The sequence below is a fragment of the Nicotiana attenuata genome, chromosome 7 (genome assembly GCF_001879085.1).
Source record: "Nicotiana attenuata strain UT chromosome 7, NIATTr2, whole genome shotgun sequence".
NCBI classification, from domain to species: domain Eukaryota; kingdom Viridiplantae; phylum Streptophyta; class Magnoliopsida; order Solanales; family Solanaceae; genus Nicotiana; species Nicotiana attenuata.
In genome coordinates, this window is record NC_031995.1 from 65,957,565 (window position 1) to 65,973,188 (window position 15,624).

At 37.1% G+C, this 15,624-nt stretch overlaps 1 protein-coding gene across 1 annotated transcript; it reads right to left on the bottom strand.

Annotated features, from left to right (window-relative positions):
* LOC109229234 (coatomer subunit beta-1) lies at window positions 413-9,218 on the bottom strand. Its single transcript, XM_019394607.1, has 6 exons — window positions 9,049-9,218; window positions 6,082-8,149; window positions 4,279-4,788; window positions 3,860-3,945; window positions 2,074-2,317; window positions 413-775 (listed from the first exon to the last, which is right to left on the bottom strand). Exons 2-5 carry the CDS (start codon window positions 8,128-8,130, stop codon window positions 2,113-2,115), a joined length of 2,850 nt encoding a protein of 949 aa, XP_019250152.1. The 5' UTR covers window positions 8,131-8,149; window positions 9,049-9,218; the 3' UTR covers window positions 413-775; window positions 2,074-2,112.

A 15,624-nucleotide genomic window follows, 5' to 3' on the forward strand; every position in this document is an offset into this window, starting at 1 on the left:
TGGGGGCGGCCAAATAGGGCGCCACTACAATTTTACAATACTTAATTTGTCAATGAGTTATATAAATATTGCCCAATCTACTTCAGTTTTCACAAAAATGCCTAAGTTCATCGCTCGTCATCGCTCTGTTTCTCTATGCTTTTGCAAGTTCTGAATTTTATTTTTCCTAGGACTATTCAAGTAGCAAGATTAACTCAAGTAACGAGTCATTTTATAGCAACTGTCCCTGGTCGCTTTGCTGAACAAACGCCTGGATTTCGTGTTTTTATACTATCCTTAACAATAGAATTAGCAAGTCCCTCGGTGATCGACTCACTCAAAACATAAAAAATAAGGTCCTGCGTGGAATTTGAGCACAACTTGCACAAATTGGAACAAAACAAGAGAAAGGAGAAAGGATGAAGGGGGAGTCTGCTGGGGAAATAACTAAATTCCAATATAATATGGCACCTGAAATTGAGGTGACCTTTGCTTTTACAAACAAGGGAAATCAAGAATAAGGGGTAAAGAAAGTAACAAGCAAAGAGTGACTTAGACCAAATTCTGACTGGGGTATGAATTCATTTAACTTACAGCAGAAAGATAAAGCAGTACTCCCTTCCAATTTCTCTACAAAAAATGTCCTCAAAGAAGAGTAAAATGCCCGAATTTCTCATGTCTGAACCTAAAAAATAAGTGCAGCACCACAATTTCTACAGATTTTCTCAATAACCCCAGCACTCCTCCAAGCTGCAAATCGGACATGTGAAGGAGTCTCAGATTCATGTCTAACAACCTGCAACGGGGAAAACTGATGAGTTGTACTCAAAGAAGCCATCCAGATAAAAAGACAAAAGCTGATCCGAAGCCTATGATGGAGTTGGAAGATGAAGAAAAGAGGGAAACAAAAAGTTGCTTGTCACATATTTAAGTTGCAAAAAATGAAGGGGATGTCATAATGAAGTGGAGTCAACTTTACTTCAGGGTAACTCTACATGGGTCTCAAAGGTTTTGAAGGCTACTCTCAGAAGCTTTGCCATGTTGATTGATGACTAATACTGATGGCTATACCCATAAATAAAGGATATAATCCAGGCATTCCAAGTTGAACAATTTAGAATGTCAAAAGGATGGGCAGAAGTTGAACTAGGAAACTCTTCACTCTGGAAAATTGACGCAGAGAACCCATAACAGCTAAGAGAGCAAGATGTCATGCACTTGTGCCTAGTGAAATGATCATGATACGCATGATCACCCACCAACTCCCAAAGTTTTCTACAAAAGATGACACACATTCACAGGTAGTTTAGTAATTAATGCTTAAAACTATCGCCGATGCCACTGCATACATACGTACACACACATGCATATATAGACTTATTTATATGCATGTATATAATTATTTTACATATAATTAATCTGATATTCCGGTATTCTGGTGCCAGTGTGCTCGTCATTTTTAATGTCTCGAGCTGTTTGAAAAAATTCAGTAAATAATAGTCCCACCCATACAAAATAACTGTAAAGTTGGCCCAAAATAGGAGTCGCTTTAGAAAACCAAGAAGGCATTAATTGTTTTTCTTAAAATCTACCTTACTCCAATAAATGATCTAAAAAGTCTGAGGAGACAGAGGTAATTAGCCAAATAACCCTTATGATTAATGCTGGGGTAATTAGCCAAATTGCTATTAAATGGTTTTCTTAATAGCATGCCAAAACCTTAAAACACTTATTTTGGACCGGAGGAAGTAATATATTCTAGACAGATTTTACAAGATCTCCAATTCCTTGAATAGTTAACAATAATGTGATGTTTTCCAAGCCAACCTAACTTGTTCAACAGATTGTTAACCAATTACTTCGACTGATGGACTGAGACTGATAGAATAAACAATACTGATTACCCCAAAGTTGAGGCTGTCACATAAAATGGCGCCCCGGGAGTAATATCTAAAACACAATTCTAATGACTGTCTCTGTGTGTGTCCAGAAACTGCAGAAAAGAAAAGCCACCTAAACTAATCATCCCCTGGAAACATACAAGGCAAAAACAATTAAGCTGTAGAATCTCTTTAAAGACAGGGAGTAGGATACCGGCGTTATCTAGGAGAGACTAATATCAACTTGGCAAGATCAACTGCCTCCCTTCTGCTTGAGTGTTATCTTGTCTCCCAAGCTAAGAGCAATTCCTTGTGTTTTGCTTCTTATGCGAATATAACCGCTGAGCTTACCATCTGATTGCTTTTCAATGCTCAGATTCACCAAAGCATCCTCTCCAAACGCACTTTTCGCATACAGATTAGCAGCAAGGAACCCACATTCATCTTCCAAAGCAGATCTGGAATTATGTAAGAAAGCAGATACATGAAAATTTTATACTGTCATCAGCAGCCATGCATCAAAAGAAACAAGACTCAAATGACTTAAGCAACGAACAAGTAACTCCTTTTCTCTTGACAAATCAAGTGACAGGTAACTCCTAAAAGGAATTTATCAGTATATATTGATAGAATTACACATGCGCACACGTACACGTGCAGAGCGATATATATTTAATACTCTGCCTAACATATCCAGCGAGTGGAAAAACAAAAAATGACCTTAGTGATTGTGAACCGGAAACATCAATTTGACTATCTTCGTAATTTTGTGCAATTCAAGTACGTCCAACAAGAGTAAATGAAAAAATGTTACAGAGAAGAAACTGATCTCGAGATGATAGAAAAAGAAACTACCTATTTCCCCTCAACTAGAAGTACTAGTGCAAATCCAATTTGGAAAAGATTCTCATTTCTTAGTTAAGACAAATTTGATTCTCACGGATAATAAAGTTCTATATTTTCTGATAGTAAATACCTGAGTCTTATTCCAACAATTTGCAACATTGCCATAGCGTTCAAAAATCTTGTCTCTGAAGAATTATATATATGACAGGAAACACCATACTCTAGAATCTAGATTGTATTAACATCGATAATAACAAAATCATAAATTATGGGGCAGAATGCTAGCCAATCAAGAACTCTCATATCCAGAAGATGAACGTAGCTGAAATGAGGATGTTGCGATGGATGTGCGGCACACTAGGATGGATAAGATTAGGAATAAAGATATTCGGGAGAAAATGGGCGTGGCCCCCATGGAGGATAAGATGCGAGAAGCAAGGCTTAGATGGTTCGGGCATGTGAGACGGAGAAGCCTAGATGCCCAGCGAGGACCCCTAATAGGGTAGGTGAGGAATCACTCTGGATCTTCTTTTTTTGGGCTACAACTAGGTGTGAACGGTTGGCGCTGTCAAGTAGGAGAAGAGGTAGATAGAGGGCGTCCTAAGATGTATTGGGAGAGGTGATAGGCAGGATATGGAGCGACTTCAGCTTACCGAAGAAGTAGCGTGTTTTTCTAATCCGTTCTGGGTTTATTAGGGCTAGCTTGCTAGTACCTTGTTATTGATTATCAGAGTGCTAGTGTTAGGGTTATTTTTAGTACTATCTGCCGCTTCGATTTTCTAGTACCTTGTCGTTGTTACTACTTGTTGCTATTACTATTGCTTTCTTCCATCTGTTTTTCCGGTTCATTCATTGTTGGTATCATTTTCCTGGCCTTGTTGTTGATATTTACTTGTTTCTATTCTTCCTCTCGAGCCGAGGGTCTTTCGAATACAACCTCTCTACCTCCTCAGGGTAGGAGTAAAGTCTGCATACACATTACTCTCCCCAGACCCCACTTGTGGGATTTCATTGAGTTGTTGTAGAGGAAACACCATACTCTAGAATCTAGATTGTATTAATATCAATAATAACAAAATCGTAAATCAGAAAATGCAAATAAAATAATCAAGCATCAACTTCCATAATTAATTCAGTGTGACCAGAGAACTTACGGTGCAGTCAGGCACTTCATGTTGGTTGATTTGATAATATGGTCAAGAAATTCTTTTTCATCCTGAATTACAGTGTTGACAGCAACCTGCAATGTACAATATTAGCTGACGTGCTCGTGGTTTTAATCAGATCACTTCAGCCTGGGGTATTCATCAGCGCATATAATTAAATATAATTCATGTAATAATTTCCTTTAAAAAATTGGTAAACCCAGTCGTACACACATTTTGAAGTAACCCAAAAAAAAACCAGGAATCACAGGACTTAATTCATCAAAACGAAAGAGAATGACTTTGTCTCTATTTCTATAACGCAACAGATTATTTATGATATCAAAAGGTTAAGAAAGTTAGAAGCAGCAACAACAAAAAAAATAACAATCAAATGATTGTTAAACAATCAAAGAATGGCATTCTACCTTGTTTTCCCACTCGAATTCAGCCCACATAGTTCTAAAAGCAGCATCACTACAAACGGCAGGAGATATGTAATCCATGATGTCAATGTGGATATCATTGAGCACGACAACAGTCCGCTCAAGCACATTTGAAGTCTCATAGACAATGTTACCAAAAATTACTCCAGTCTCAGTAGAAGACACCTTGATATTAGCTTTTATCTGCTTGCTTGACTCAGGAGCTAGAGTATAATTCTGTGGACGCTCAACGAGCTTAAGATCACCCATTGTTGCCAATTCCAAACATAAATTCTGAAGTGTCTCTTTGGTTCGGTTTATAACAGTGACATCCAGGACAATATCATAATGATGAACTGTCACAAATGCTTCAGCGTAAACAGGATCACTAAATCCCGTGAGCTGCAGAACCCGGTTTAGCTTATTAGCATCATTTTCGTCCTTGACAAATTCTCCAGTGGCACGCTTCAAATCATCCTGGACAGCATCTTCCAACTCCAGCTGGCTCATGCCCTGGAGTACATATATTTAGTTAGGACATGGAGAAAGAACTATTGCATTGATTCTGAGCACCAAGAAGGGGAAAAATTGAACTATCTAGACAACCCTTGCATGTTTTAGAAACTACTGCACAAAATTAGTGTTTTAAGGAGAATGTTGAAGACAACAGTGGAAGGAATGGCGTGTGGTTTACACATGACCTTATTATCAGCCTTTTTGAGGCGCGAAGTCCACTCTCATTCATTCATCATTTTTGGAGAAAGAAGCCCAAAAATTAGCACACAAAAGCACCCCAAACCTCTAATATGCATACAAATTTAAGACTTCTTAATATAGTAATAACAGTTATTTGTCTATAGAACCATATTTATGACATTCATTTTCTATTCTATTTGTTATATAGAATGAAATTATAACTTAAAGGAAAAGTAGTTATTTTTCAAAATTGGATATTAGAAACTTAAGAAACAGCAAAAAGAAATCCGGTTCTTTGTAACCTTTTCTCTATATAATGGTATCACAATTAGCTAGAAAGGAAAAAATGATATGGTATCAATTGCTAATGAGATCTTACATAAGCATTAAAAGTGAAATTCAGTCAATTAACATAAACTAAAACAGAGAACTCAAAAATTAGATTTAACGTGAATGCTCAAATTTTCTTACTTTATACCGATAGGTAATGTGCAAGGCAAGTTACATTATTCTACAAAAAGTAACGGCACTTATAGAATGTCCAGGTTTTGCACCATGTTTTTTAAGTTATGATATAATGTTCACAATTCCAAAAAGAAAAAGGTACAGAAAAAACACAAAACCCTTGCAAATTAGGTACAGGTTGCAATTTGCACTATTGTAAAATTGAAATATCACATTAAGACACATCCCACCTAAGCAACAAAGCATCAAACAAAATAACTTTGCAATCATTTTCACTCATGATTAGGACCAAAAAATTTACAGTCCCAGCACCAACATAATGAATTCTTCTAGATAAGGTATGCTATTTTCTTCAAATTTACCCTAGTTTTGATTCTGATTTCGGGAATCAAATTGTATCTTGTCTCGAATTTTTCCATCCATCGTGGTCAAAGTACCCAAAATTGTTTGATCAGATCCGGTACGGATCCCATACCCACACCCATACTAGTGTCGTGTCGACACGGCACACGGGTGCGGCACCTAAACTACTATGTCGAAGCAACTTAGATAATTGATAACTAACATTTTCAATAAGCACGGAACTAGAAAAGAGAATCTCCTGAGACCTCCAACCACAAAATGTTTCAGGTAGAAGTGTCTTACCCTCCTACTCTTCAAATGGTAGAAATCAATGAGGTCATCTGGTTGGGAGAAAGAAGTTTGTGCCTTTGCTTTGATCTCCTCTGTCTCTCTTAGCTGTTTATCAGAAAGCATTTTAACAAAACTCTCTCGGCAAGAGCTCAACCAGATCTGCCTAACCTCGTCACCTGTATTACAGAGCAATCTTATGCAAAGAACTATTCTGTCATAAGAATCATTGTCAATTGGGTGAGGAAGAACTGAAGACTGCCCTAGCTGTAGCATTGAGACCATTATCAGTAATGCATTTGTCGTTGCTTTGTTCACTTCAATTTTTGATGGTTGAACTTCTTCCAGCCTCAGAATGAGCTTAGTCAGTGTACAAGCAACAACTGCTCCCAGGAAGAAATCACCAGTGAGAAGAAGGGATCTCAGGTTTCCAGTGGTTAAAGATCCTTGAACAACTGTTGAAGGAGAGAAAACAGTTTCAGAGGCAGCACTTTGAGTAGCATATGTTCCATCAGCAAGGATAGCTGGTCTTCTAGACGACACAGTAGTAATGGAGTTTGCTTGCGGAGTCTTTTTTGAAGAATCAGTAGCTTCACTTTCCTCAGAAACTGAGTAAAATGGTAGGTCTCCAAGACACTGCTTGATAGTTGCAATGCCACTCTCAACTTCAGAGAGAGATAGACAATACTCTCCAATGATCCAAAGGGCACAGGAACAAACTCGTGCTGCTCGAATTTGGTAGAAAGTGTCTAGTAGTCTTGTCACAATGGAAACCCTTAATTTTGGGTTTGTTTCGATAATCTCCCGGACAAACACAACCACATCAATTGCAGAAGCAACATTGTTATCTCCCAAGAAGTCCATCAAAAGATGGACTACAGTGCTTGCCACTTCCGGAAACTTTATGGCACATGAATGAATGGCTTGGATGAGCATTTGGCGGTACTCGCCATTTTTCTCAAGCTCACCGCTTTGAGTTTTCACAACTTCTTTCTTCAGTGTGAGAACAACCTCATTGATATTCCTGGGAGTGATCAATTCAAGAACAATGTCGAGTGTTTTTCTTCTGATGTCAAGGTTCGGGCTGGAAAGTACTCTAAGGACATCCATTATCATATCAACCATGATATCTTTATGGGAAGATTTCAATTCATTCAGTCGATCGAGCACAATAAGCTTAACGTTGTTGTCACTCTGAGATTGAAGAAGTTGACAGTAGGTGTTGGCTGCAGCTCTTATAGCAGTTGGAGCAGAAGACAAGGAAACAAGAGTCCCAGCACATTCATAGGTAACAGCAGCAGAAGGGGCAGTCAGTAATGATATAATAATCTTGATATACCTCCCTTTCTCCGCTTTGTTTGTCCTGCAAACTTTTCGAATCAAATCCAATACAACCATCTGAAGTAACTCGCCCCAATCAGAGACTCTATCAACATGAGTCAAGAGGTAATTGATAGCACGCTCCTGAGCACATTGGAAGAGCATCAGAAATGCATTTCTCTTAGCCGATGGATCCTGCTCAGTGGTCAGAACATTCTCGATCTTTTCTGGTGCGTCTACCAGGAGCTGCTCACCCTGTGAGAGCTTGTAAATAGACATCACAGCAAGAATTGCATTCCTCCGCACAAATGGATGACGATGCTCTAAGTTGCTCATAATAGATGGAATTAGAGGTTCAATTATATCAACCTCATTCAGCCTGCAAAGAAATCTCAAAGTAACTCCACGAAGGTACTCATTTGGATGCTGCAAATTATTCCTCAAGTTCTGGCAGATTAGGATCATCTCAGGCAGCACACGCCCCTTAGAATCCGTCTTCTCAATAATCTCCAAATACAAAAGCAATAGTTTTTGAATTGTGTGATCCTCAGAAGGCAAGACATATCTAATAATAGTAATAAAGAGCTGAGGTAGGGTTTCTCCATTTAATAAAAGCATTACAGCTTTCTTCATAGCATCAATCTTGGCGGGGACATCATTTCCTTCAAGTGCTTCTTTGATCTCATTGGCAAGAGCTGGTGTACCCTTGTCAAAATGTATCAGCAGAGAGCAGGACTTCTCCATTTTATTCCGCTCACTTTACCTGAAATTAGTATAGCTTGGCATAAATCTCGACCTGACAATATCTTTAGTTTCAAAATAAGGAATAAAGTCACAAGGATCAAAGAAAAGAATTCTTCTATTGAACTAGTTAAATTACTACAATTCATGTTATATGATCAACTAATGCTACACAAATGCTGATTCAGGATTTGGTCTTTATAGATTCGAGTTCGAAATTCTAGCATAGTCCATTTGATTCACTGGGTTCGAAATTTATTATATGTATAATTTATTAACATATAGAGGACCTAAGTTGAAGTTATTAGATTCAAATGAAACCGTATCTATTAACCTACATCCATCTCTGATCCTACATCAGTTCTGTAAATACATCTATTTACAAGGAGATCAAAAATACAAAACTATCAAGGGAAGAAAAGGCACTAAATGAAATGCAAGATAATTAGTAAACTCCTATCAATGCACGTTTGATTCAAAAGTCATATAAGGAACAGACAACCTAATACCAAATCCAATTATTTTAAGAGCAGATCAATACTAAATTACAGTATTGGATAAGAAAACACAGACAAAAATGTGATACTGAAGGAAAAAAATAAACCTCAAATCATTAAGCTTAAATAAATAGGAGTATAAAATTGGTCCACGAATTACTACTACATATAAGTGGAAAAGGATAATGAAAAGACACACTTCACTTCTGATTCAACCACCTAATTCAGATCCATAAAATTGATCAAAACATAGCATTAATGAAAAACAGGACATTTAACCCTAAACCATATAATTCGTAAAGTTTGAAATCAACCCAATAAGCAAGGCATAGATAAAAGAGGGGCCAGATAGAGAAATAGAGCAAAGGACAGAACTAGGATGAAAATCAATTGTACACAGAAGAGAAATTGATCAAAAACGTACTCGCCAGAGAGGATGAATCTTCAATAGGAGAAATTCGGTGTGGACGAGGGACGAGTACTAGGGGTCTATTATACTCAGATCTGCAAGATCCGAAGAAAGAGAGAGAAGAGTAGTTAGTGTGTGTTGTTCCTCAAGTTGTAAGGTCTTTTTTCTTTCTTAATCTTAAGCTGTACTGTAACGAGCCTGCACTTAACCAAGTAATATAATAATTTTCTAATAATAAATAAATGAAAGAGAAAAAACATGTTTCAATTTGACAAACAGTAAAATTTGAGGAAATCAATCAATTTTTCCCCCGGAATCTCAGTAATTAAGTTAGTTAGCTAAATGGACTTTTAACTCGTTAGTGGTAGAATGATGTTTGGCTAAAAATTCATGTTTTTTATGTAAATTGTCCAGCATTATGCCTCAACCTCGTTAAATTTAGTGTCTAATATTTGTGACTCAAGCTTAATGATAATGTTTATATATGTAGGGGTTAATCGCACGCGATATGGAAGGATTGTGCATAAATTAAAGTCAAAGTGGAAGAATTTAGAGGAGTGTGGTTTTTTGGCGTCCAGATTTGAGCCAGGCATAGTTCAAAACGCAAAAGACAGCACTACACAGAGTTGGGTGCCCAGCTTTGCGCCAGGCACGATTAAAAACGCCAAAGTAGGAAACTTTTCCTATTTCGGCTAGGACTTAATAGTTTCGACCCTACACGCCCCCATTATGTATAAAAGGGGTTCTACACCTATTTTTTAGAGGAGAGACATTATTGAAGAGGCAAAAGTGTTGCGGGAACACTTGGAAGCAAGGAATCACAAGAGTTTTCTCTATGTTCTTCTTTAATATGTATTTGAATGCTTTCGAATCTATATTAGCATGACTATGAGTAGCTACATTTCTTTCTAGAGGTTTGGTGGACCCTTTTTGTAGGATGAATTCTTGATATGTTTTGTCATAATTGAGTCTTTAGATTACTTCATATGTTCAATTGCGTGCTTATTTTAGTTAATTGAAGAGCTCTCAATTAACCGTGCCTATTTATTATGTATTGCTTGGAAAAGAGTACATATTTAGGTGGTTATTAAACAACGTCACTCCTAACATATGTGAGGAATCAATACGGCAGGTTTAAAGGTAGGTTTAGGAATAACAAAGTCTTGACGTGGTCATAGTGAGCAATAAGATAGTGCCAGCTAGCGTAGTTCAGGATAATATATCTAGTAAATTATTATAGTTGTTTGGGAGAAAATTACGACACTTGAAGTTATCACGTTCAATAGAGAATGCTTTGGCGGAATTATAGGAGACGTAGCGAGAAAGATTCCGACAATTGGGAAATCATAACTCTAGGCCTCCTTAAGATTGTCTCCAACTCCATCCTCGTTAATAATTTTACAGCTTTCTAGTGTTTATTAGTTAATTTGTTTAAAATATACACAATCTTTATACCTTAAGAATTGTTCGAGCTTGTCTTTGTAGTGATATTGAATAGTTGCAGCTAAACCTTAGTTCTATGTGGGATTCAACTCCGAACTCTTAGACCGGATTATATTTGCAGTGACCGCTTAGTCCTTTTTACAAAGTATAGTTGGGCATGACCAAGTTTTGGCGTTGCTGCCGGCGAACTAGTGGTGTAGTTGTAGCTGTAAATATTATTAGGTTTCAAGTTTGAACTCTTGTTTTACTTTGTTTTCTTTTATTTATTTTTTTAAAATTTTAACAGGTTATTTGAGAGACATGGCATCTTGGAATTATGAGAGTTTTGATGTTGGTAATTCTGCTTTTGATCTTCTTCATGCATATGTGAAGGAAATTACTCGTGGAAAAATTATCAAAATATTCCCGAGAGCGAGTTCTGTGCACCAACTCAATCTTCTGTGTGGAATGTGTGTGATATGTGTGGTAGTCAAAATGGTCACTTTTATGGTAGCGCTTATATTTCTTATCCTCCCCCAACCCCTTATTCTGATAGTTCTATTTTTTCTTGTGAAGTTAATAGGAACAAAGAACCAGGGGATACTGACCTAAAGGAGATGAAGTTAATATGCATTGTGGAACAAAATAATGAGACAAAATTACAGATACAAAGGTAAAAGACAACTATTCACAATTTGAAGGCTCAAATGAGCCAAGTGGTGGAAGCTTTTGAATGTTCAACAAGCTAATATTCTGGATAGTAGCCAAAAGCAGTGTGAATTAGAGTCGGCAGTTGATACTCTAATGGAGGAATTAAGAGTAGAGCAACAACAACCTAGACAACAAGAATTTGAGGATGCTGATATTAAAGAAGTGGTAGTAGAGTCAACCATGTGCATTGAGGATACAAATTCAGTTGACCGTAGTGTCATTGGTTTGGAGGATGTTGATAAGCTTGAAATTAATGTATTTGAGCACGTATGACCTCATTCCAAACACTTATCCAAATTGTGTTTGGACGATAAAATGAGAGTGTATCCTTACTAGTATAAAAGAGAAGTCAATGGAAGAGGTAGACGAGCCATACATTCTGAAATTTGTTTATGCCATTTAGGCAAAATAACATTCCTCGTTTGAAGTCCAAGATGTGCGAAATGCGATATTTAGTTTTTCGCTCGCAAGGATTTGTTCCACCACCCCAAGAGCATAATCATAAGCTTGAGTCTAAATTGGGGATCCAATTTATAAGCTCGAGGTGGAGGCAAATTAAAAGTGATTCACATCGTGCCACGACGTTAACTAACGCACTAGCAACCCAACTTTACTGCTTATTTTATTTTATTTGTGTTTTATTAATTTTTATTGTATTATTTTTGTAGTGTTATTTTTTTATTGTGTAGGAACATGGGAAGCAAATTCATTGGAAGGATGTAACAACAAGCTAGATAGTTGGAACTAAGTGTGGGTTATCCGCACATAGGACTATGCTCGGGAGAAGTCTGTGTGTCCCTGAGTTGCTAATGCTTCGGTCTTTGGCCTATCGGAGAATTTCTTTCACCCTCTTGTTATTTAAAATGTGCATTGGGGATAATGTACAATTTTAAGTGTGGGGTGAGGAGACGACTAAGCGATATTCTATATAGTTTTGTTAGTCTAATTGAAAGGGAAATTTTTTTAAAACAGTAGAAAAATGATGGACTTTTTCCGATTATGGATCTTTTGGACAACTTTCTTGAGGGATTAAGGTCCAATAAAAAATATTCAAAAATATATTCTTTATTTTTAGTTAGTTGTAGATAGAAAATAATCTTCCTTGGGTTTTCTTTAGGCATCAGTTCTTTTCTAGGGGATGTAACTAGAACCGGATATTTTTATTTTATATAATAAGACACTACTAGAAATACAGTCTTTTTCAACAGAAGAATTAGTGGGAAATCTATGTGAAATTTAGATATTACCACAACATTCCCAGAGGAGCGCTCAGTGGGAGAAGGGCTGGTAGAAAAATAGCTTCTCAGGATATTCGTGGATAATTCCCAGGGAGTTTTCCAGGAAGGGTTTCACGTGAACTTGGTGGGGTCACATAGTGTATTTTCCCATGACCGTCGTGAAAAAAATAAGAAAATATAATAATTTAATTTTTTTAAGTTTCCCACCGAATCTGTGGGAAGTATTAAAAATAATTTTGATTTTACCCATGGAAGCAGTGGGAAACATGCCACGAAAATTAGTGAGACAAAATTTCCACGGAGTCGGTGGGAAATCCATGGGAAATCTGGAAAATATTTTCTTGGCCAAATTTGTTTTTAGAACTACACCATCTGCCAAACAGAAAGTACAACCAACAATACATGACTAAATACAGTTAAGCGCATTCAAATACCAAGTTAAACATCAATTTCAATTCTTTTTATGAACAACATCTAATTCAATCCATTTCAAAAACCAGATCCAACTAAATAGAGAGTAGAACAAACACTCAAAAAATCCAGCACTCAATATTCAACATCCAAGTACCATATAAGACAAACTAATAAAAGAAACTACTCCTTGGTTATAGATGGTACTGGAGAACGGGGTAGAGCAAATACACCAGATGTTAAGAGGGAGTTTATCCGATACTTGAGACTTTTAACATCACTAGTGACAAGTCTTAATGCATCATCCTTTTGCCTTATTTGTTCCTCCCTTCGCCTTTCCTTTACCACTCTTCGTTTGTCTTCTTCCACCCTCCGCTTTGCCTTTTCTTCCCTAGCAGCCCTTTCTTAAAGATACAACTCAGTAATCTTCGCTACCTTCCTATTCAATTGCTCAAACTCATCCAGATCCACCGAGCAATGTGAGGATGAATAAGAACTAGACAATCCAGAAGTACGACGACCGAGACTAAACTCTGATCCAAGTCCGTAGACTCTTCCATTACGCACACTACCATATGCCTTAATCCACATGTCCGTGACCTCCTCTTGGGATTGTTGGATTGGCCTACCTCGATCATCTATCGGGTGACTTCGAATGAATCCTCCAAGCTTTGTTTGAAAATATCTTGTAAAAAATTACAATTATTATAAAAGTAAACTTTATTAAAGAAAAGTTATGCAAGTAAGTATCTTTATTCCTCAAACTTTAAGGTGAAACACACATAAAGATAAAAAAGCTTAGCAGCCTGGTAGGACTTAATCACTTTAATATATTTCAAAAATATCTAATGTATGAAACTTACTCGCAAATTCATTATTTCTAAGACGAAACAAATAATGGCATAGGTTTAATTAGACTATACATGCATAGGAGAACATCAGTTATTTTATCAAACCTAAGGTTTGAAACAGTAGAAAATTCCTATGTTTCGAAAAATGAAAAATGAAAAAGGAGAGGGTGAGAGAGAGAGAGAGAGAAAGAGAGAGAGAGAGAGAGAGAGAGAGAGATCGACTTACCTGAGAATGGAGTGAAGTGAAGAACTCGTCGGTGGAGTGGAGAAACAAAGGGAGAAAACGATGTGAGTAGACTGAGATGTTGTGTGAATAATAATAAAATATTTCCACTACTTCCTTAGGAAAATTCTGTGGGAATTTTTTTTCATAAAACACAAAAAATTTAAAATTCAAAATATTTCGTTCACAATGAATCTCTGGGAATATTTAAAAATGTGTTTTATTCCCTGGAAATTTTTTCAGTTTTATATAATTAATTTTTAATGACTTTTTGTCACTACACAAGTTTTCCTCCGTAGGATATAGTGACGGCACCTAGTCACTAAGACTAGGTAATCCTAACAATTTGCGGAAAGAATTGAAATACAACTAAGTCTCACATTTAACAGATAAATATATAGCTGAAAACTGTCGCTCGGCATGTATAAGTAAAAATCTACAACTCAGAGTATAAACAGCTCTCAAAACCCGGTAGTTACAAGTCACAAACTCTAAGGAAGTACTAAACGTCTATATACATCAGCGTCTAAGAGAATAAATAAAAGACAACATAGTAAGGATAGAGGGGGACTCCGAAGTCTGCGAACGTTGGCAAATATACCTTGAAGTCTCCAAACTGCGGCCCAACACTCTAATATCGAGGCTGATAGGATGTACCTGGGTCTGCACAAAAATATGTGCAGAAGCGTAGTATGCGTACGCCACAACGGTATCTAGTAAATGCCAAGTCTAACCTCGGTAGAGTAGTGACAAGGTCAGGTTAGGGCCATACTGGAATATAAGAAATAAGGCAGAAGATGAAATGATAAAAAGGAATGGCAGGTTAAGGAAACAGTAAGAATGTACAAAAAAGTAGTTGTTTAGGAAAACAGGAAGAATAGTATAACACGTAAGGAAAAGAACATCTTACAAGTTAAGAGACAACAACAACAATAACAACAACAAAAAAAAAATAACAAAGCAAAAAGAGGAAACCAACAGGGGCACTCCCGAGGTACCGCCACGTAGTCTCAAAAGTAAATATCTCTCAACGGCACGGCATAAACCTCGTACCAAAATCTCACTCCGCATGAAAGAAACCTCGTGCGAATAACACACCGTACGGAAAAAACCCCATGCTAATAACACTCCACACGAAAGAAACCTTGTGCCAATAACACTCCGCACGGAAGAAACCTTGTGCCAATAACACTCCGCACGGAAGAAACCTCGTGCCAATAACACTCCGTACGGAGGAAACTTCGTGCCAATAACACTCCGCACGGAAAAAAACTCGTGCCACAACCAAACAATCATCACAACAAGAATCACGAAAGTCAATACGTAACAAATACAACAATGATATCGCAAGCAAGGAAATCCTACAGTTAAAGAACAAATACGGAATTCAGGAAAAATAGGTAATTTAACTAAGCATGTTGTACAAATTGCAACTAAGAGATGAAACACGTAGACATGTGAAATTAGGCTAAACATGAAGACTACACGTGCTAGAATAACTCATTTAAGCTATAAAAAGGAAATTACTTAGCAAAGACCGGATTTTCAATATTTAGCTCGTGTACGCACTCGTCACCTCGCGTACACGACACTCACATATCACAAATTATCACAACAGTACCAAATCCTAAGGAGTTTTCCCCCGCACAAGGTTAGACAAGTTACTTATCTCAAACCAAGCTCAATCAGCCAATAAGAATGTCTTTCCCTCGACTTTCCGACTCCAAACAACCCA